Source organism: Staurois parvus, unplaced genomic scaffold, assembly GCF_062004578.1.
Source record: "Staurois parvus isolate SC_StPar_1 unplaced genomic scaffold, SC_StPar_1.0 ptg001830l, whole genome shotgun sequence".
NCBI lineage: Eukaryota > Metazoa > Chordata > Amphibia > Anura > Ranidae > Staurois > Staurois parvus.
In genome coordinates, this window is record NW_028319626.1 from 1,007,295 (window position 1) to 1,028,799 (window position 21,505).

The 21,505-nt window shown below is 43.7% G+C and overlaps 1 protein-coding gene across 3 annotated transcripts in view; it reads right to left on the reverse strand.

The window, feature by feature from the left end:
• The window catches only part of CTIF (cap binding complex dependent translation initiation factor), a 402,276-nt gene that overhangs the window by 122,389 nt on the left and 258,382 nt on the right, over positions 1–21,505 (reverse strand). For 2 of the 3 annotated variants that reach the window (XM_089664080.1, XM_089664082.1), the window contains exons 9-10: positions 14,579–15,026; positions 4,932–5,234 (exon numbers count right to left, since the gene is read on the reverse strand). In XM_089664080.1, coding sequence (XP_089520206.1) covers positions 4,932–5,234; positions 14,579–15,026 — 751 coding nt within the window. The remainder of the gene's footprint in view (positions 1–4,931; positions 5,235–14,578; positions 15,027–21,505) is intronic. The other variant, XM_089664081.1, reaches the window with a different exon arrangement.

The following is a 21,505-nucleotide window of genomic DNA, read 5'->3' on the forward strand; positions in this document are numbered from 1 at the left end:
CACAACTCCCCCCCCCACCATCAACCGCATACTCTGCCCACGCGTGTGTGGGCGGCATGTCTACGGACGATTGATGTGGGAGCCAGCAGGCAGCTTAGCAATAAAAGAGCGTTGAAAGCCTTAAACCAAATCTGTCGCTGTGGTGGGTTATTTATTATTGGTGGGCTCCTTTAGACAGACAAATGGCTGCTATCTAAATTGAAATTACTCTGCTGCCCTCACCTCTGGCACAAGGTTCCTTTCTGGGAATGTCATTAACAGGTCAAGTACGAGGTGAACGCTGAACATCGTTTAGTCATCGCATGACAGAAAATGACAATTGAAAGGAACCAGCCCGTCAGACTCCTTTGAAATTGGACATGTCACTGTAGGCAGTCTTTCTGTATCTGCAATTATAATAGTAGTAATTCATTTAAAGCACCGTTTCATTGACTTATCAAATAATGACAATTTTCCTGTGCCATGTTTCATACATTGATAACATTTTTTTCAACTAATTCCAATGCAGAGACTTTGTGTCCACTTACAGCTGAAGTGCCCATACGCAGTGTAGGGGTTCATACACACAGCCGTAGAAAAAGGAGACATATATTATCAGTAAAAATCTGCATCTGAGGTCTTGTGGACCATATTTTATGGAGTATGAATGCAAATGTTTGCGCTAACATTTACATGAATACAGTGCACTAGTGTCCTAGCAACAGAAGGACACTAGGTGGCTCCTTGAAAAGATTATGTCCTAACAATGGAAGGATGCCAGACAGCTTTCTTGAGAAACTATCTGCACGCTAGCAACAGAAGGTTGCCAGACAGCTTTCTTGAGAAGCTGCCTGCACGCTAGCAACAAATGGATGCCAGGCAGCTTTCTGGAGAAACTACCTGCGCCCTAGCAACAGAAGGATGCTAACCAGATTTCTTGAGATGATTCCTAGCAGCGAAAGGATGCTAGATTGCTTCCTTGAGAAGTTGCCTGATTCCTAGCAGCGAAAAGATGCTAGATTGCCTTCTTGAGAAGCTGCCTGATTCCTAGCAGCGAAAAGATGCTAGATTGCTTTCTTGAGAAGCTGCCTGATTCCTAGCAGCGAAAGGATGCTAGATTGCTTCCTTGAGAAGCTGCCTGATTCCTAGCAGCGAAAGGATGCTAGATTGCTTTCTTGAGAAGCTGCCTGATTCCTAGCAGCGAAAGGATGCTAGATTGCTTTCTTGAGAAGCTGCCTGCACGCTAGCAACAAATGGATGCCAGGCAGCTTTATGGAGAAACTACCTGCGCCCTAGCAACAGAAGGATGCTAACCAGATTTCTTGAGATGATTCCTAGCCTGATTCCTAGCAGCGAAAGGATGCTAGATTGCTTTCTTGAGAAGCTGCCTGATTCCTAGCAGCGAAAGAATGCTAGATTGCTTTCTTGAGAAGCTGCCTGAGTCATAGCAACAGAGGATGCTCGGTGGCTTCCTTGCCATCGATGGGAAGGTTCTTTAATAAAATGGGATTTAAACTAGTCTCCTTTGCCAGGTACCTGCATCGAATGCTGGAGAATGACTTTATTTAAGTGTAAGTTCACCTTTTCACACAAAAATGAAAAGGTGAACTAAACACCCTTCCCACCCCCGGTCCCCGCTGCAATGACCTTCCTGGATGATATGCTGTCACAGTCCATGCAGCCAGTATAGTAAGTCTGAGGATTCAAAATCTTGGCTTTCCTTCCCCTTATTTCTGTACGGCTTCTGAGATGGATCAAAGCGATTCTGATTGGTCAGCGCTGGCACAGAACTACTTTGAGCAATTGAAATCACTTTGATCCACCCTGGAAGCCCTAAGGAAAGAATCCCCAGACTACTACTCCAGCTGCATGAGCAATAACAGCTCATCCCCCACTGAAGTATATGTACTTGTACAAGTCAAGTACACACTAAAAGTTGGAGGTCAAGAGCATTGCACGGTGCTACAGTCCCCTCTCCTGTACTGATATTGCTCACTGTGTGCTTCTGAGACAGATTGAGCCCACCTTATTTCCTGGCTAGAAGACGTCCAGCATCATCAAATTCTTTCTTTCCCAGCGTAACTGTCCCTGACCTGCCCCTTTCATTCATTAGAATTCAGTTATTTCAATCGTGGGGCTCAGCATTACCTAGGAACCCCCAATGCTCTACACTGACATCCACCCATCGGTGCATTTTAATATGTGCATAGGTCCTCCCAAGAGCAAGCCCAATGCTTTCATTAGGGCTGAGGGCTCTTGAGTTACGTACAGCACCCTGCAAGGTCCTCCCACCAGCCATGATCGGCCATAGAGAAGCAACAGATACTCGGTGATGTCACTGGGTGTAAAATGTAAAAGGTATGTAATGAAAACAAAAATATTTTATTAAAAATGTCATTAGCACGATGATGAGGTGGAGGGAGGGAGGAACCAGGGGAGTCAAAATATAAGCAGATTAAAGTTCAGCTTTAACTCCTCCAGAACATCCCCACTACTGCCAGTTTCACACGGACACACTTGTAATGAAAGGACAACTTCTACATTCCCTGTGAAAAGTGATACGATCGACCTCACTATTGCTGACAGCATAATGTGTAATTATGGACATTAATAATTCCCACAGACATTCTGACCCAGGAAGAGGACCGGTCACCTGTTTTTCTGAGTGACAGGACTGTGAAACCCAGCTGTCCTCTTGCTGCGGTGTTTTATCCGGGGACTTCCAAGTGTAAACAGTTGTGTGCAAGAAAAATTGTTTCATCAGTTGTATTCTTAACAGATTGAGTGATGTGAAAACTATGCGGTTAATCAGATATAACGTGAAAGGCCGGCACATGGAAACACAATGGACCATGCTACCTTGTAAAACAAGCTGAAGATGGCAATACAAGGGGTCAGTTTTTTTCATTCAACCAACAGGTTGAATGGAAAAAACTGACCATATTCCCCCCCATACACACACTCAATATGGATGGAGAAATCCTCCCCGCTGTGCCCTTGTATTCTGAGACTTCGCCACTCTCAGAATGACATATAGGGACTGTGTCAACAGAGTTGGGCTTGTGATGATGGTACTAGTTTTGGATGCTTCTCAAATAATTCGGAATTCATTATGATCTCCTTCTGACCTGCATTTGACCTGCCATTGTAACAACTGTCAGGAATGGAGTGTGCCACATTAACTAAGCAGATAGACTTGTTTCATTTTCTATCTGCGCCACCCACACCAGTTTGTATTTCAGAGGGAAACAGAAAGTAGAGCAGGTCTGCCTCTAATAAAGAGAGAGAATGTGGAAGTTTTCCATAGAGAAAACTGCTGTAGATTCCTGCCAGGAAGGATGTGAGCTGACAGCAGAAAGCTCACATCCCTCTCTCTGCTTGTGCAGCGATCACACTACAAGAGCAGAGCCACCTCCTTTTCCCTTCTGCTCTGAACAAGGCGGGGGGTGGAGATGGCCAAGAGATAGGAGCATTCAGCTCCAGCTTTCATGTTCTCTGTGCTGCCTGTCCCAGACATGATCACTCCTAATTAACAAAGGGGATTGCGCTCCTTTTGTTATTAGGTGCAGCATATGTTCAATTTCTTATATTTAGAAGAATAATGCAAGGTTGTGCTTGCACAATTCTATGGTAATTCCCCCCATTGTTTAGATCAGTGGTCTCCAAACTGCGGCCCTTTGCTTGCTTTTATCCGGCCTTTGGGGCACCAGTTCATCCACAAACACCAACAATGGGGCATAATTCCCACCAATGAAGGGGCACAGTTCCTGCCAATGGCACCAACGTGGGACACAATTCCTCCCATTGACAACGATGTGGCCCAATTTCTCCCAGTGACACCAATGATGAGGCCCAATCCCTTCCAATGACACCAAAAATGGGTCATTGTTTTTTCCAACTGACGTCAGGACCAATTTACAATAGCCACGGGTCGACTCCCCTAAAGTCCGAAGGACAGTAAACTGGCCCATTTGTTTAGAAAGTTTGGAGACCCTTGGTTTAGACAAAAGATAAAGAGATACAAAGTAATATTGTTCAGATACAGGACAAGATAGAGCGCTACAAAGGAACATTTTTGCTTTTTTATTCATCTACAGATTAAAAGGGATGAGCTTCTCTTTGCACATCATGTCAGGTAAAATAAACTAGGAAGGGAAAATGTCACCAGCACACCGAGGATCACCAATATGGGTCCAAAAGTTTTAATGAACGATCACATAGTTACAGCAAGGCAACGTTTCGGAGTCTCGCAGGACCCCTTCATCGTCACATGCCTGATGAAGGGGTCCTGCGAGACTGCGAAACGTTGCCTTGCTGTAACTATGTGATCATTTATTAAAACTTTTGGACCCATACTGGTGATCCTCAGTGTGCTGGTGACATTCTCCCTCGCTGATTCTGTTCGGTTCCAGCCGACGGTCGCTGCAGCACCCACTTATACACAGAGCCATTTTTAACGCAGGAACGTGTGCGTTTGGATTATACACTTGCATTCAGGTAAAATAACCTAGCACGCAAAAAAGTTTTTTCTTTCATTTTTTTTTTTTTATTAAATTGTTTCTAATTTAGCCCCTTATTAAGGCCTAGTTTACCCCAACCATGTGCTTGCATTAGTGAGCAGCAGTGGTGCAGAAGCCTATGGGAGTCAGAATCTAATTTTCAATAGCACACACTTAGGCAACTAAAATCTAGTTTCTGATTGGTTGCCATTGATTTGTCATTTGTTAACATGCTGTAAACAAATGATTTTTCATGTGGTGAGCAACCAAATTCTCATCTCATTTATCACAGTATGAGTTTTCATAAATTTGACTAACTGCTATGGGCAATCAGTAGATATTTTTTCAGAAACAGACAAAATCTGGCCCATATGACATCAGTGGCGGAGACCAAATCTTTCTTAACTTCGCCAATACACCAACCAGGCATGACCTGCCAGGGAATGAGCCTACCTGAAGCATATTGAGGAGAAGACTCCGGAACTTAGTTCCTTCTACCATGAAAAGAGCCATCTTGTCGCAGAGTTTGGCAGCGGTGTGTGCAAAGCTTCTGTCTGTCACAGCTTTTTGATAAATAGTCTTTACAATCTCCCCCAGCATCTGCTCCGAGTTGGCCGAGTTCTGGGCCTCTTCCATGAACGTGGTGAGCTTGTGGTCCACGTCACTGCTATTATTCCTCATACTGTTTAATATTTCTATCAGTTTGTCCATTTTGGTCCTCTGAGGATTGGTAGATTCCACCGCGTACTCTTCCTGCTGGGACAAAAACAAGATACATCAGAAGACCAATTCCCTGCATTTGAAACTGAGGTAATGAGAAAATGTCTGAAGGTTCTCCATGTCATAGTATAGCTAGTAGTGGTTAGTCACATTCACCTGGACTGTGAGGTTGTGTAGGTTCTCCAAGCCACTTCTTCAGTTCTAATGAGGGTAAGGAAGATCCTCCAGAATTTCTATCCACATAGGTTGCACAGACACCTTAATCCACTCATTATGGAATAAGTCAAAGGCAAATGTTGATGGCCCAAGAACAGATTGGGAGGTGTGAAAGTTGTGAAACCACCCTGTTCTAGTTAGATAATCCCAAGCTTGGTGTCCAGGACCCTGAAAGACTGCACCGTTGACAGTGTTACCTGTGTGGATGTAAATACTGGAGTATTTTCGTCACTGGAAGTGGCTTGGAAGCTATAAAAGATCTTCAACATTACAAAACAAGTTCAGTTGAATGTGACTAACTACTACTAGAGCTAATCAAAAGTATGCTTAGCCTAAACAGGTATGGTTGTAGAACCATGAACTGCTGAAATCAAATCTAACCAGCCTGGAACTTAAAGTGCTTCTTAACCCCAATTTCCTTTCCTAAAATAAAAAAGAGGTTTATACTTAATCTGCTTTATACTCTGGTATCGCACAGAGCGGCCCCCTTTCCTCCTCTTCTGGGGTCTCCCGCCAGCTCTGTCCACTCCTCCTCCCCTACATACGCCTAAATAGCACGCTCCCAAGCCAGGCTGTGTGCATCCATACACACACACAATGCGGCTTGGCCCCATCTCTTGCTCCCTCCTCACAGGAGGGCCGGACAGCAGCAGGACCCAATCTGTCTTGTGAGTAGAGGAAGAGAGACCAGCGCTGCTGCAAATGGGCACAGCACTGGATTGAGAGAGGTCTCCGGAAAGTATTATGGGGGGGTGGACAGGCAGTGGAAGGGGTTTTTTTTAACCATAAAAAGGAAAAAGTTCACTTTTACTAAATAAATAAATGCATTTATTTATTTTTTGTTAGGGACCTGTAAAGCATTGCATCCACAATCAGCAGACTGTGGGTGTAATACCATAGTCCTGCAGACTGTCTGTGTATTTGTCTGCCTGTAACTCAGATCAACCTCACTGTGGTATTTCACTGAGAACTACAAGCCACCAACCACAAGGGCTGTCGGGACTTGTAGTTTTCCCATTCACAGAACACTGAAAACAAATGGTTTTAGTTTGTGACAGGGGAGAGAAGATCCCCCGCTAGCTATCAAAACAAGGACCTGGACGAGGGGTTGGGCTGCCGGGGCATTTGTGACATGTTACACCATTACAAAAAGGTGAAATTATCCTTGAGAGCTGATTCACAGATGTGCGGTGTGGACTGAAGTTCAGGTTTCACAGCTAATTGATACAGTAGTTGTTCAGCAGATCACATCAGGTTTACATCAGGTTCAGGACAGGATTAGGTCAAGATTTTATCCTGTTCACACATGCAATTTAGAAGCGGTCCCATAGAAGTCAATAGCCTGTAATCTGCACCTGAACCGGACTGCACTGCTCAGAAATCGTACAGGACTCTTTTTCACTGAATCCGCATCCAAGCAGCTATTATGTGAACCAGCACAAATGCAGAGAATTAATTAAGGGAAAGTCTTTTAGAGTTTGAAACCACTTTAACTCCTTGCAACAAGAAGACAGTTTATATTCTAGTTATGCGTATGAAGAAAAAGAGGCGCACAGTTCTATTGCATTAGCTTTAACCTCTTCACGCCGGCCGAACGCAAATGTGCTGCCTTCTGGCGTCTGGGCCTAGACACCGAGAGGCCGCACATTTGCGTTCTATTAAAAAAGGACATATGTGCCGAGAGTGCGCGCCCTGCGCGCTACCAGCACACATGTCTGGTACTCACGGAAAGGCCCTTTAAGAGTTTCAGAAGCCGGGAGGCGGGGTGGGGTTAAAACGAGATTTATTGATAAAAAGTAAAATACTCACAAAAGAATAAAATCAAATGAAGGGCATGTCACAAGAAATGCAGCTTGGTCCATTCACCCTGAAGGATGTCTGGTGGGGACATCCTTCAGTGGGGGCCCTTCAGGTCTCTGGGCTTTGAGGAAGAGGAACAGCCTCAAAATGAATCAGCCAACAGCCACCTAGAGGTATACAGTCCCCCACCAGACATCCCTCAGGGTGATTGGACCACGCTGCATTTCTTGTGACATGCCCTTCATTTGATTTTATTCCTTTGTGAGTATTTTACTTTTTATCAATAAATCTCCTTTTTAAAGGTAATGCACTAGGCCCGTGCGCCCTCTTTTTGTTTCTTCATACACAGTTCTGTTTAGATTTCCCTGGTCCGTTGAGGGCAGCAAAGCTTGCATGCCTTCTATACTCCATGTGGGGATACAGACATTGTGGAATCCACTGTCCAGCGCAGGAGCTCAGGCATTCGGTTGCTTTTTTTTCCTTCTCATCAGATATATTTTAGTTATCCCTAATAACAAGACCCTCACAAACTAGGGGTAAGAATTCAGGTTGTCCCCTGAAAGCCACTATCAAGTGATATTATAAGTGCGTCACAACAAGGTAATGTTTTAAAGTTTATATAAACCCAATCACAAAATCTTATCATTTTTAATGTACTTCTCTAAGTAATTTTTATAATTTTTTAAATCTGCAACATTCATCAAAATAATACTTGCTTCTGTCAAGAAGGTCCTTTTTCAGGCTCTCTGTCCATGCCTCCCGCCTGTACTGCTGTGTTGTCACCCTGTCAGATGCGCTTCGTGTACAAATTATTAGTAGCCATGCCGACTGTGCAGGCAGGCGAATTTACTAAAGGCAAACAGACAGTGCACTTTGCAAGTGCAGTTGCTCTAGAGCAGGCATGTCCAAAGTCCGGCCCGCGGGCCATTTACGGCCCGAGGGTCGGTTTAATATGGCCCTCCAACAGCCCTCCCTGCTCTGTGTAATGTGGCCCTCCCACGGCCCTCCCTTCTGTGGCAGACAGTCTTCTGCTTGAGAGCAGTGCACATGCGTGACTGCGCCGCGCTGGGAGCGACAGAGGGCGGTGACGTCAGGGCCGAGCTTCCAGCGTGAAGTGTGTTTCTCTTCTCCTCCCGGCTGCCGAGCAGAGACTTCAGCTCCAGCTACCTTTTTCACCCTTCACATTAGTGCAGGTCATTTTTTTTAAAATTTATTTTCAATACATTGTGAAAACTCAGCTGTCAGTTGATCTTAATGTTATGAAATAAAGTATGTCGTTTGCAATTAACTTGGCATAAAATAATTTATTTGCATTCAATTGTAATGGTTCAAAGAATGTTCGGAAAAATGTTCGGCCCTCCACCATGTTCACTTCATCCAATCTGGCCCTCTTTGAAAAAAGTTTGGACACCCCTGCTCTAGAGCTTAGTAAATGAGACAAAGCTTAACTTTGCAAAAAATACCCAATCACATGTAAGGAAAATAAAAAAATAGCATTTTTTGCTTGCACATGATTGGATGATGGAAGTCAGTAGAACTTCATCTCATTTACGAAGCTCTGGAGCAACAGCAATTGCAGAGGGCAGTCTATTTGCCTTTAGTAAATCAACCCTATAGTGTTCCACAGAACCCATCCATGGAATTACAGTATTCAGGCTCCATCAGACAGTAGGTCAACCTGCCACTGCTCCAGAAGTCCCAGCAACCTTTGTGGCAACCGCGATGTTTCACAGAACCCATCCATGGAATTACAGTATTCAGGCTCCATCAGACAGTAGGTCAACCTGCCACTGCTCAAGAAGTCCCAGCAACCTTTGTGGGAACCGCGATGTTTCACAGAACCCATCCATGGAATTACAGTATTCAGGCTCCATCAGACAGTAGGTCAACCTGCCACTGCTCAAGAAGTCCCAGCAACCTTTGTGGGAACCGCGATGTTCCACAGAACCCAGCCCTGGAGCTACAGCATGCAGGCACCCTCAGGCAGGAGATCAATCCACCACTGCTCCCTAGCAACCTCTGTTGGAACCCTAGTGTTCCAAAAACCCTTATTGAGAAAGGCAGATCTACAGAGATCTTGGAACCAAAAAAAATAAAAGTTACCACTTCTTACTTCATCCATTGCAGATACTGTATGCCAAAGAGAGTGACACCACCAAAGCCCAGGCAATTGTCAGTGCTAAGCAAAATGGACGTGATGCTTATATCATTCTGATTCCGCCTGACATTTGTTTGTCGTCAGGTTGGTAAAATTGCCCAAGGTGCTCATCTGTTCCTCAGGACAACACCACTAATTTCTTTTCTACTAGGTTTGATAAATGAGCCCCTATAAGCTCCAGATCTGCACAACCTTGGCCTAGGAGTCTTGTATTTCAAAGTGAAGGCCTGATTGGAAAAACTAGCGATGATTATTAAACCAGGAGCTGCAAATTAAAGCATCTAAGACTTTTCAGCGGCACATCTGCCAGCTAAGCGGCTGAAATGTTCGGCGTCTTCTGCTTCTAGATCTGATTATAGGTAATTGCTGGCTACTTTTCATAAGAACCGAAATAAGATTATATACATAATATGCTCGGACTGCTTTCTGCCAGATATCTGTGCATAACATCACACGCTCTTGGCTTGCTCAGAATACGCGTGTCACTGTGAAATCATTCATTAATAAAGAGTAAGTCTAAGCAAAAAAGGAAACTAGAATTAAAACATTCAGTAAATCTCTGCAATACATTTTACTATGCAGCACAATTCAATGTTTTGTTTCTTTAAACAGATTTTGTCACTTTGCCCAAGCATAGTAGACTGACAGCATCTCTGCAAATGTCATCCTCCAGCTCCTTTAGGCTCCATGTACACGGGGCGTTTGGAAAACTCTTCTGAACGATGGAAACGGACTGCTGGAAAACGTAGGTTAAAAAAACGTCTGTTTAGCCGCGTTTATGAACGTTTGCGTTTTTAAAAGATAACCTTTCAAAATGCCCAGAATGCACTGAAAAACATTAAGAAATTAACTATTTCAGACATTCTGACAGAAATAGAGAGAGCAGAAGCAGAGATAGCAGTATGTGTTGAGATGACCGGTCGTTTCTGGTTGTATTCACTATGGATCCCATCATGAGCATAATGCGGCACGTTCTACCATTTTTTTCTTCACGCAAAACCTGGAACTGACTGCGCTGGTGTACCGGGTCTATTTGAATACATGGAAAACACTTTGCATGCATTTGTGATGATGAAAAAAGGCTCTGGACAGCATCTGGACATGGAACAATTAAAAACCACTTCTAAATACAAACGCTTATAAACGTGGTTAGCCGCATTTACAGGCGTTTGAAACACTGATAAAATCTACTGAACGCAAGTTTTGTGCGTTCAAAAAAACGACCGTAAACTCAACTGTCTGTAAACGATGATGTGTACATGGACACATAGGAAAACATTAGGGAGAGCTCAGGGGCTGCTAAAAAAAAAATGCAGAAAAGCTCCTGAACGTCAGTTTATCAGCTACAGTGTACATGAGCCCTTATACTTTCTTGCAGCTCCTTGCTCCTCTGCAACCTGTGAGAATACCAAAACTTTAGGGTATGGGGCAGCATGTGACCCTCTTCCCAGTGACAGTGCCCAGGCCTAGCAGCCAATGACATGACCAGGGGAGTGATTTCACTGCTTCTCCAGGCTGCCCTTTGATAACGTGCTGGTGGAAAAAACGCGTCAGCGAGGAGCCTACCAGAGTGACGTCACGCCGCAAACGGCCGCTAGGAAGGCCAGCAGCCATTTTACTTGTTCTTATTCACATGTGAGTGCCTTTGAGTTTTTTATTCTGCTAGAGTCCTCATAATAAAAATTACTACACTATCAGTACCTATTTGTCTCTGGCTTGTGACATGCGAGCCCTTAAGGTGGAGATTTCCCCCAACTGCTGGTGCTTCTGATCTGGTGATAATTTGGAGCTGTCCCTGGGAGCAGAGTGTGTCCTGTGAGGGAGTGGTGTTACCCTGTGTGCCTAATGACCCTGCCCAGACCCAGATGACCACTGGCAGATTTATATACACATGCGCATACCTTTTGCGCTTCTGGTGAGTGCATTCAGTTTACTGGCCCTTGTCATAGAGATCAGCAACACGGAGCACGGATCACTATCTCATCTGGACTTGATTTGCAGTCTCTGTGTACGATGCACTACAGTCACTTTATATATTGACTTTATATATCCCTTTTTGATACATCATCTAGAGACAATTCACTATGATACCACTTCTTATGCGCTGCATAAGCGCTCACTTCCTACTATTTATTATTGTTATTTATCATTTCTTAGCACTGCATTTATATTTTATTAGGTTGCCCACATACAGTCATGGCCGAAATTGTTGGCACCCTTGATATTTCTCCAGGAAATCATGTATTTCTCACGAAACGTATTGCATTAACACATGTTTTGCTATACACATGTTTATTCCCTTTGTGTGTATTGGGACAAAACAAAAAAAGGGAGGAAAGAAAGCAAATTCGACATAATGTCACACAAACCTCCAAAAATGGGCTGGACAAAAGTATTGGCACCCTTTCACAACTGCGGATAAATAAGAATGTTACAAGCATGTGATGCTCCTGTAAACTCACCTGGGGCAAGTAACAGGTGTGGGCAATATAGAAATCACACCTGAAAGCAGATAAAAAGGAGAGACGTTCACTTAACCTTTGCATTGTGTGTCTGTCTGTGCCACACTAAGCATGGACAACAGAAAGAGGAGACGAGAACTGTCTGAGGACCTGAGAACCAAAATTGTGGCAAAATATCAACAATCTCAAGGTTACAAGTCCATCTCCAGAGAACTAGATTTGCCTTTGTCCACAGTGCGCAACATTATCAAGAAGTTTGCAACCCATGGCACTGTAGCTAATCTCCCTGGTCGTGGACGGATGAGGAAAATTGATGAAAGATTGCAACGCAGAATAGTCCGGATGGTGGATAAGCAGCCCCAAACATGTTCCAAAGACATTCAAGCTGTCCTGCAGGCTCAGGGAGCATCAGTGTCAGCGCGAACTATCCGTCGACATTTAAATGAAATGAAACGCTATGGCAGGAGACCCAGGAGGACCCCACTGCTGACACAGAGACATAAAAAAGCAAGACTACAGTTTGCCAAAATGTACTTGAGTAAGCCAAAAGCCTTCTGGGAAAACGTCTTGTGGACAGATGAGACCAAGATAGAGCTTTTCGGTAAAGCACATCATTCTACTGTTTACCGAAAACGGAATGAGGCCTACAAAGAACAAAACACAGTACCTACGGTAAAATATGGTGGAGGTTCAATGATGTTTTGGGGTTGTTTTGCTGCCTCTGGCACTGGGTGCCTTGACTGTGTGCAAGGCATCATGAAATCTGAGGATTACCAAAGGATTTTGGGTCGCACTGTAGGGCCCAGTGTCAGAAAGCTGGGTTTGCGTCCAAGATCCTGGGTCTTCCAGCAGGACAATGACCCCAAACATACGTCAAAAAGCACTCAGAAATGGATGGCAAAGAAGCGCTGGAGAGTTCTGAAGTGGCCAGCAATGAGCCCAGATCTAAATCCCATTGAACACCTGTGGAGAGATCTTAAAATTGCTGTTGGGAAAAGGTGTCCTTCCAATAAGAGAGACCTGGAGCTGTTTGCAAAGGAAGAGTGGTCCAAAATTCCGGGTGAGAGGTGTCAGAAGCTTATTGATGGTTATAGGAAGCGACTGATTTCAGTTATGTTTTCCAAAGGGTGTGCAACCAAATATTAAGTTAAGGGTGCCAATACTTTTGTCCAGCCCATTTTTGGGGTTTTGTGTGACATTATGTCATATTTGCTTTTCTGCCTCTGTTTTATATTTGTTCCAATACATACAAAGGGAATAAACATGTGTATAGCAAAACATGTGTTAATGCAATACCTTTTTTGTGTGAAATACTTGATTTTCAAAAAAAATATCAAGGGTGCCAACAATTTCGGCCATGACTGTAGCTTATTTCAGAGTTGCTGTACAGCAGTAACAGCAGGTAAGGAGAGTATATGGTGATCGGGGAATTTCCTTTGCCGACACACTTCCACTTTGCCCTGTATGAACAAGGTGACAGTGTGTTTAAAATAAAGCAAGTGTTCGTTGATACCGGCTGATCCTTCCAGAAATGCAGTGAGCGTCTAACCTACATCTGATAACCTCATGCCACTGCTTCACCAAAATCCCCAGCAGTTTAATCATCCCTGTTGAGTTCCTCTCTAATGGACTACAGAACATTTTCCCTCTTCTCATATCCATAACATTAATGTGGTAGTAAAGCCTCCCTTGTTTACTTGTACCTACAGGTAAGCCTATAATAAGGCAGACCTTTATGTACACTAAATATCTCATAAACATGCACTGTTTAGGAGATATTTACTATAGTAGCAGCCAGTGACGTTACCGGCGCATACACCCTGTGCTCTCAATGGATTGCATGCCGCTCATTGAGGGAGCTGTGCCACGGCCGTGACTCCCATGCACATTCATTCCATTCAAAGGGCCGAAGCCAGCGAACCCAGAAGGAAGACCAGGTGAAGATGGAAGCCCTGTCAGAGTTGAAAGTGTGCCGCTGGGGGAATTTTAAGGTAAGTGTTTCATAGTGAGATTCCAAAGTGATCTGTGACGAAACATGTGGAGGCAGGGCTTATCAGATTTGAGCACTGTTAAAGCGGCAGTTTTTATGTAAATAAGAAGGTACTGTTATTTGATATCAAATGTGAGTTTTTATTTGGCTTAATGGGAGTACTGTGGCAGGGTGCGTTGCTGTGATTTTTTTTCAGAAAGCTATGTACAACACCCTGCTGGCCCCTCCCACCAGTCATGATCTCCCTGTATTGTATAGAGAAGCACTAAGGCTAAAGCCAGCCACACATGCATCAAAATTTGGCTGGTTCAGCAGAGACTGGTCAAGTTTTGATCCATATATGGGAAGGTTGGTTATGCACAAATCGATCGACTTGTGTATAGCCAGACTGTTGTAAATTTTTCTCTTGATAAGCGCTGCTGGCTATAGCCGGCAGTGCTAATCAGTGTATTTTGACAGCAAGGAAGTCTCCCAACTGTCAGAATACAATGGTGCAGACAGAGGGAAGGGGAATCAATTTGTACAACCCGCTGGCTGAACAAAAAAAACCCCAAAAAATGTATGGTCAGCCTAAGTGATGATAGTAGTAAAAGAGGGTTTGTAATGAAAACAGAAAGGTTTATTAAAAATTTTAATTACTATGTTGAAGAGCAGTAAAGAAGGAACCAGGGAAGGCAAAATATAAACAAATTCACTTTAAATGAGGTTTAAGTACATTAATTATTTAACCCATACAGGTACTGTAAGAACTTACCTTCTCTCTTAGCCGTCTCCGTAGCCGATCTTTTGAGGACTGGAGCAGAGTCACTTTAGGCCTGTTCCGCTCTTTGCTCTGAATACTGTCTTTCCTTTTGGCCTCGGACTCTGGCATGCTGGTCTGCTGCGGCTGTTCCTGTGTGGTTTCTGGGCTGCGCTGTACTTCTAGCGGGATGTGTACTGTGCAGACTGTGGTGTCCTCTATTTTCAGGCTGTCCGTCTCTTTGGCATGTTTCTGGGCGTCTTTGTCGTTTGGCGGATGCTTCTGGTTGTGGTGCCATCTGCGGTTTTGACTGTAACCGTGGTGGCCTTGCTTGCCTGAGGAGTGTGGCGCTTGGCTTCCTTGGTACTGCTTCTGGTGCTCCCTGCTGTTGTGTTTGGCAGTAGCTGGTTGGTGCTCGTTGTTTTGGGCCGGCTTGTTCCCTCCTTGTGATTTCTGCTGCTTCCTGCAATATAGAACATGTACAGTCAGGGGCCTGTTTTCTGAAGGTTAAAGTTCCTGGGAAATAATTCAGACACAGCTTTGGCTGTTTATAAGGTTCCTCTGAACAATTTCCCCACTCCTTTCATCCAAAGATGGCAGTGTACATTACAACACTACAACAAGTATGTTTAGAATTGAAGGAAAATATTAGAAGACAGCGTAAATAATAAAATTAAAAAGGCGGTTGTCTCTACTTACCTTTACCACCACTCTCCCAATGCACCAAGGGCTTCCTCTCTAAAAATCCTGATACTTCCAGGTACATGGAAGCAAAGGGGAATTTTGTAGTGTGGGCTCTCTCATACAGATGTTGCTATGGGTTCCTTGCAATTTCTGGTAGATATGTAACCACTGACTACAGTTATCTTGTTAGCTCTCTGTAAAGGGACATTCCTTCAAGTGGCCGCTAATGTGAGGGGCATTCTTCCTAATGGCCACCAATGTAAGGGGCATTCTTCCTAATGGTCACCAATGTTAGGGGCATTCTTCTTAATGGCCACCAATGTAAGGGTCATTCTTCCTAATGTCCACTAGTGTAAGGGGCATTTTTACCAATGGTCAGAAATGTAAGGGTCGTGCTTCCTAATGGCCACCAATGTAAGGGTCATTTTTCCTAATAGTTGCCAATGTAAGGGGCAGTCTTCCTAATGATCACCAATGTAGGGGGCAGTCTTCCTAATGATCACCAATGTAGGGGGCAGTCTTCCTAATGATCACCAATGTAAGGGGCATTCTTCCTAATGATCACCAATGTAAGGGGCAGTCTTCCTAATGATCACCAATGTAAGGGGCAGTCTTCCTAATGATCACCAATGTAAGGGGCAGTCTTCCTAATGATCACCAATGTAAGGGGCAGTCTTCCTAATGATCACCAATGTAAGGAGAATTCTTCCTAAAGGTCATCGATGTTGAGGGGCATTCTTCCTAGTGGCCACCAATTTAAGTGACATTCTTCCTAATGGCTACTGATGTAAGGAGTATTCTTTCCACTGACCATCAATCTAAAAGGACCCTTCTCCACTGATCATCAATATAAGGGGGCAATTTCCACTGAACACTACAAATTTTCACTGCCTCTTCCTGGCCATCAATCAATATTCTTTTTATTTGTTATTATAAAATACATTTGCTGTATAGAACAGCCCTTAGGTGTCAAATAGACTAAGTATTTCACCTTCTTTATTACATCTTAACTTACTGGTCATGCTAGTGTACTGTAAGTTGTAGATACAATAGTTGTTATTTATTACAAAGGTTCCCTTAGACCTTGAAGTTATTTCAAGAGTTTGTCCCAGTTAAAATGGTTGAGAATGGCTGCTATGGGGTATCTTTTGGGGTTGTTGTCATCACATCCATGATGGTGGCACCCAGCAGCAGTCTCAGGCCTTAAAGATGTCAAGGATAGGGAGGTAAACAGGTAAACAGAGTAGTCTGGTGACAGGGTCTCGTTAAGAGTTTAGAGCAGGGTTCTCCAAACTTCTTTATACAAAGGGCCAGTTTTTTGTCCTTCAGACTTAAGGGGGGCTGGACTGCTCCCAGGGGAAGAAATAGTTGGAGTCAGTGGGAGAAATTGTGCCCCATCATTGGTGTCAGTGGAAGAAATATAAATAGGAGATATCCGCTCTTTTTGCCGCTCCTTCAAAGCACTGTGCCGTGCCTTGTGACTCCCGCGGGCATGTGCAGGAGTGACATCATCGCAGCTTGGCCAGTCAGACGGCCGGAGCTTGCAAACCCAGAAGAAAATCCGGGTTAAGATGGAAGCTTCTGCAGCGGTGACAGTATGTCGCTGGAGTGCTTCTTTTTAAGGCAAGTCTTTCATAATGTGCTAAATTTTATTTATTTTTTTCCGGCAGCAGTTTACATCCAGTGGGAACTGGTTAAAGCAGTAGTACACATGTATACGGCCTCTCAGCGGATGGCCTTTAATGTGAGAGGCCGCATATGCATCCCTAGGTAAACATATTTCTGTGCTGAGAGCACGCTCTCAGCACAGTTACAGGTAGGTACCATTAAGCTTTCTGATCATGTGACTGCCAATCACAGCAGTCACATGATCGGAATACCCGGGAGGTCCAGGAGGCGGCGGAGGGAAGGGTTAATGTGATGGTTGAATTTATTTATCAACTGGGAGGCGTGACAGGTAGTGCTAAGCCATATATGACTTTGCCTACACAAATTTGGATCCACACAACATGCTGATTTGTATCAGTGAAGGTTTGGATTAATCCAGGTCATGGTGTATATAATTATAGTTAACTATATTCATCTGGATATGTTCTGCAATGCTGAAGCAATTCCACTACTCAACCAAGTAGCTTCCTCAGCTAAAATAAAACCCATGTGGCTATACCTGTGTTGCTATACAGACTGGGGTATGTTTCTGACACTCAGAGCTGAGGAAGCCACTTAGATTCAACATCACTGGTTCTCTTTAAAGTCGAGGATTTCCTTAAATGTGTGTTCCCAGGGTTCAGGGCTCCAGGGGAACACAAAGGAGTCTTTTTAAATGTTTGAACAGGGGAGTTTGGCTGGCCATAGACGGGCCGTTTATCGGCCGAATTGTCGGCCGATAAATGAAAAATTGGTCGTTGCCGTCACCAATGTCCATGAAAAATGTCAGTTTTTCGTGGATTTTCCAGCATGACCGATGAAAATAAACGAGAAGATCCGCGAAAAACGGGCGACGATAAACGACCCGTCTATGGCCTGCATTAGTTAGTTATCCAACAAATATAGCTACCCAGTTCAACTTGCCAGCCAGCTAATCAACAGTGGTCAGCAGCCCCAGTCTAAAATTGGCTTTTATCAGCAAGGAATATGGATAGGTATCACTTATCAAAAAGGGGGATAAGATAGCCAGTTCAACATTGAGGGGTGGGCTCCCTCAGGATCACCTGCTCTTGGTCTATCCATTTTATACATGTGCCTCTACTATGAGGACTCCCAAAATTTGTAAAGTTAGGAACACAGAATGCCAGGGTGCCGTGATGTGGCTCTGTGGCTTACGTATGTATTTGCAAATGTGTGCTAACTAAACCCCTATTTTTAAACGCATATTGTTAGAACAGGTTAATTTGGTTGCTGGCTAGCTGGCTGGCATGTTGAACTAGCTATCTTATCCCCCTTTTTGATAAGTGATACCTATGCATGTTCCTTGCTGATAATAGCCAATTTTAGACTGGGGCTGCTGACCACTGTTGCTTAGCTGGCTGGCAAGTTGACCTGGGTAGCTTTATTTGTATATGTGTTGCCTGTCCATGTTCACTGCTGCAAAAGCCAGTTATAAACCAGGGCGGTGACCACTCTTTTGTTTGAGTTTGTTAGCTATGCCTTAGTTATGGTAGATGTAAACCCCAAATGGTTTGCTGAAGAAATGGGCGTCAAAAAACTGCATTTTTATATAAAACACACGTTTTAACCCTTCTTTTATCCTTTGTTGAATCTCTTTACCCCAAGTCTCTTTCAACCTCTTTACAACCATTTCTTATTTATATGCCCTCTAGGGTTCAACACTCTGGGGTGAAAGGCTGACAACGCAGGGACAAAGTTGGGAGAGGGGACAGAAAGTTGTCACCCTGTGACAAGAACAACGTCCTTCAGGGCAGGATCACTATATATTTAATAAAAGTTGAAAAGTTTAAAATGACTTTTATAGTTATAGTAAAGTACATGTAAACCCTAATTGAATAACATTTAATTAGCTAAGGCAGTGGTTCTCAACCTTCCTAATGCCGCGACCCTTTAATACAGTTCCTCATGTTGTGGTGACCCCAAACCATAAAATTATTTACCCAATAATTATAATTCATGAAGTGTCGTTTTACCTCCAATATGGCTGCTTTTAACAGAGTAGCTGCTTTCAACACATCGGAAATATGTGTTTTCCGATGGTCTTAGGCGACCCCTGTGAAGGGGTCGTTCGACCCCCAAAGGGGTCGCGACCCACAGGTTGAGAACCACTGAGCTAAAGGGTCATGTACTATTAATGATCGTGGCCCTTTAGCAAACTATTTATACTAATATTTTGCCTTTTTTATAAAATGAAATACTCACCCTATAACGTGCAGTGCATGAAGACTTTATTGGCAGAATCACAGATATTTTAATTAACGTGTTAAAGGTTATACTGTATGACAAATGAAAACATGCGATAAAAGTAGAAAGAGAGGTGCACCAAGGATGTGTTCTGGTCTCCAATGCTGTTTAACACCTATACACTGATCAGCCATAACTTTATGACCACTGACAGGTTAAATGAATAACACAGATTATCTTGTTACAATGGCATCTAAAAGTCTGTGAGATATACTTGGCAGCAAGTGAACATGTTGTCCCTGAAGTTCATGTGTTGAAAGCAGAAAAAAATTGTCCATCCCAGTTTGTTCTTCATTGGGCTGCGCAGCAGCAGACTGGTCAGGGTGTCCATGCTGACCCATGTCCACAGCCAAGAGAGCCTACAATGGACACGTAAACATCAAAACCAACCGGACCACGGAGCAATGGAAGAAGGTTGCCTTATCTGATAACAATTTTTTTTACATCTTATGGATGGCGGGTTGCATATGCATTGCTTACCTGGGAAGGAGATAGCACCAGGATGCGGTATGGGAAGAAGGCAAACTGGTGAAGGTAGTGTGATGATTTGGGCAATGTTCTGCAGGGAAACCTTGGGTCCTGCCATTCATGTGGATGTTACATTGACATGTACCACCTACCTAAACATTCTTGGTAACCAAGTACACCCCTTCATGGAAACCGTATTCTCTGACGGCAGTGGTCCAAATGAGCGTCTGTGGGATGTGCTTGAAAAACAAGTCCAATTGATAGAGGCCCCACCTCACAACTTAAAGGATCTGCTACTGATGGCTTGGTGCCAGATACCATAGCATACCTTTAGGGCTAGTTCACATCACATGTGTTGTAATGCTTTTTTTTTTTTCTGCAACCAAAAGGTTACATGGTTCTCAATGAAATAGTTCACATCAGTGCTTGCAGTTCCAGTACGCTCTGGTTTCAGAAAAAAAAATGTAGAATATGCTGCATTTTTTCTGTACTGGAACATGGTAAAACGCATAAAAAAAACCACACGTGAACGTATAAAAACGCACTGGACCCCAGTACAATGGAAAAAAAACAAACCAGAAAAAAAGTAAAAAAGCATCAGGAATGTCTCTGACACATCAAAAACACATAGGAAAGCATAAAAACACGCACGCAGAAGCGCATCTGGAACAGATCTGAAGGACGTTTTTGTGATGTGAACTGGCCCTTAGAAGTCTAGTGGAGTCCATGCCTTGACTGGTCAGGGCTGTTTTGGCAACAAAAGGGGGATCTGCTCAATATTAGGTGGGTGGTCATAAAGTTATAGCTGATCAGAGTACAGATAAAGCTTTTGAAGGTACTTGTAAAGTTGTTGGAATTCCAATGTATGAATCCAAGATCACACAAAAAAAGGAGCTATGCAGATGATACGGTTTTCCTTGTAGAAACTTAGGAAGACCTCAATCGCTTACTTAATAAAAAACAAAACAAAAAAGACAACCAACAAAGGGCACAAAGAAATAAAACTAATGATTGAAAATGAAAGAATAGGGCAATAACCAACTTCCAATACCATGGAATAAGGATTAATGAAAACCTGAAAAACGATGTTCATGCCAGAGGTGGGGTGGACTCGTCAAGACCAATGAGTTTTTGGACAAACCGCTGATAAGAAATCTCCCTCTAGTTACCAAGAAAAGATTGCTACAAATATCTAGTCCACTCTCAGGAATGGCGCAGAAATTCTTTCCCTCATAATGTCAATGGCTTGTTCACACTGGTTGAAAGGTAGTAAAATCCCATGGATGAGCTGCCCCCACCAGCTCCCCTTTTAGCTGCAGAGGCAGTGGTGTACACATGTCGCAGCCACAATGCTTCATGGCAGGAATGATACCCCCTGCGTTTTTGGCAGGTGTAGCTCCCCACAAGCATGACTCATTCAAGTGAATAGGGCTGCTCTGCAAGCACCCTGCAACCACGTGTAATGCAGACAGTTGCAGTGAGCTAGTGCAAGGTTCAAAGGGTTAAAAGTAGGCAGCGAGGAGGTGACACCGCCTCACCACGTGTCAGATTCTCTCTGAAGAGCGATTTGAGATTGCTCTTCAAAGATCAAAGCAACTGTGAATGAGCCCTTAAAAAGATCACAAGGAGGATCTTGAAAATCAGGGGGATGTACATGGTTACCAAACAAAGCATAACCACGTCTGTTTGAAGAGAAAATGCAGTGTTTGGCAATTTGCTATGCAGGGTTGTGGAGGAGGTTCAATTTCCAGTCAGCACACTGTCCTGACTGCATGGAGCTTGCATGTTCTCCGGGTTCTTCAGTTTCCAGATTGACTGCAGCCATTGGTTGATGGAACATTTTCCAACATATGACTTCTGTCAAGCAGAAGAGCCCAC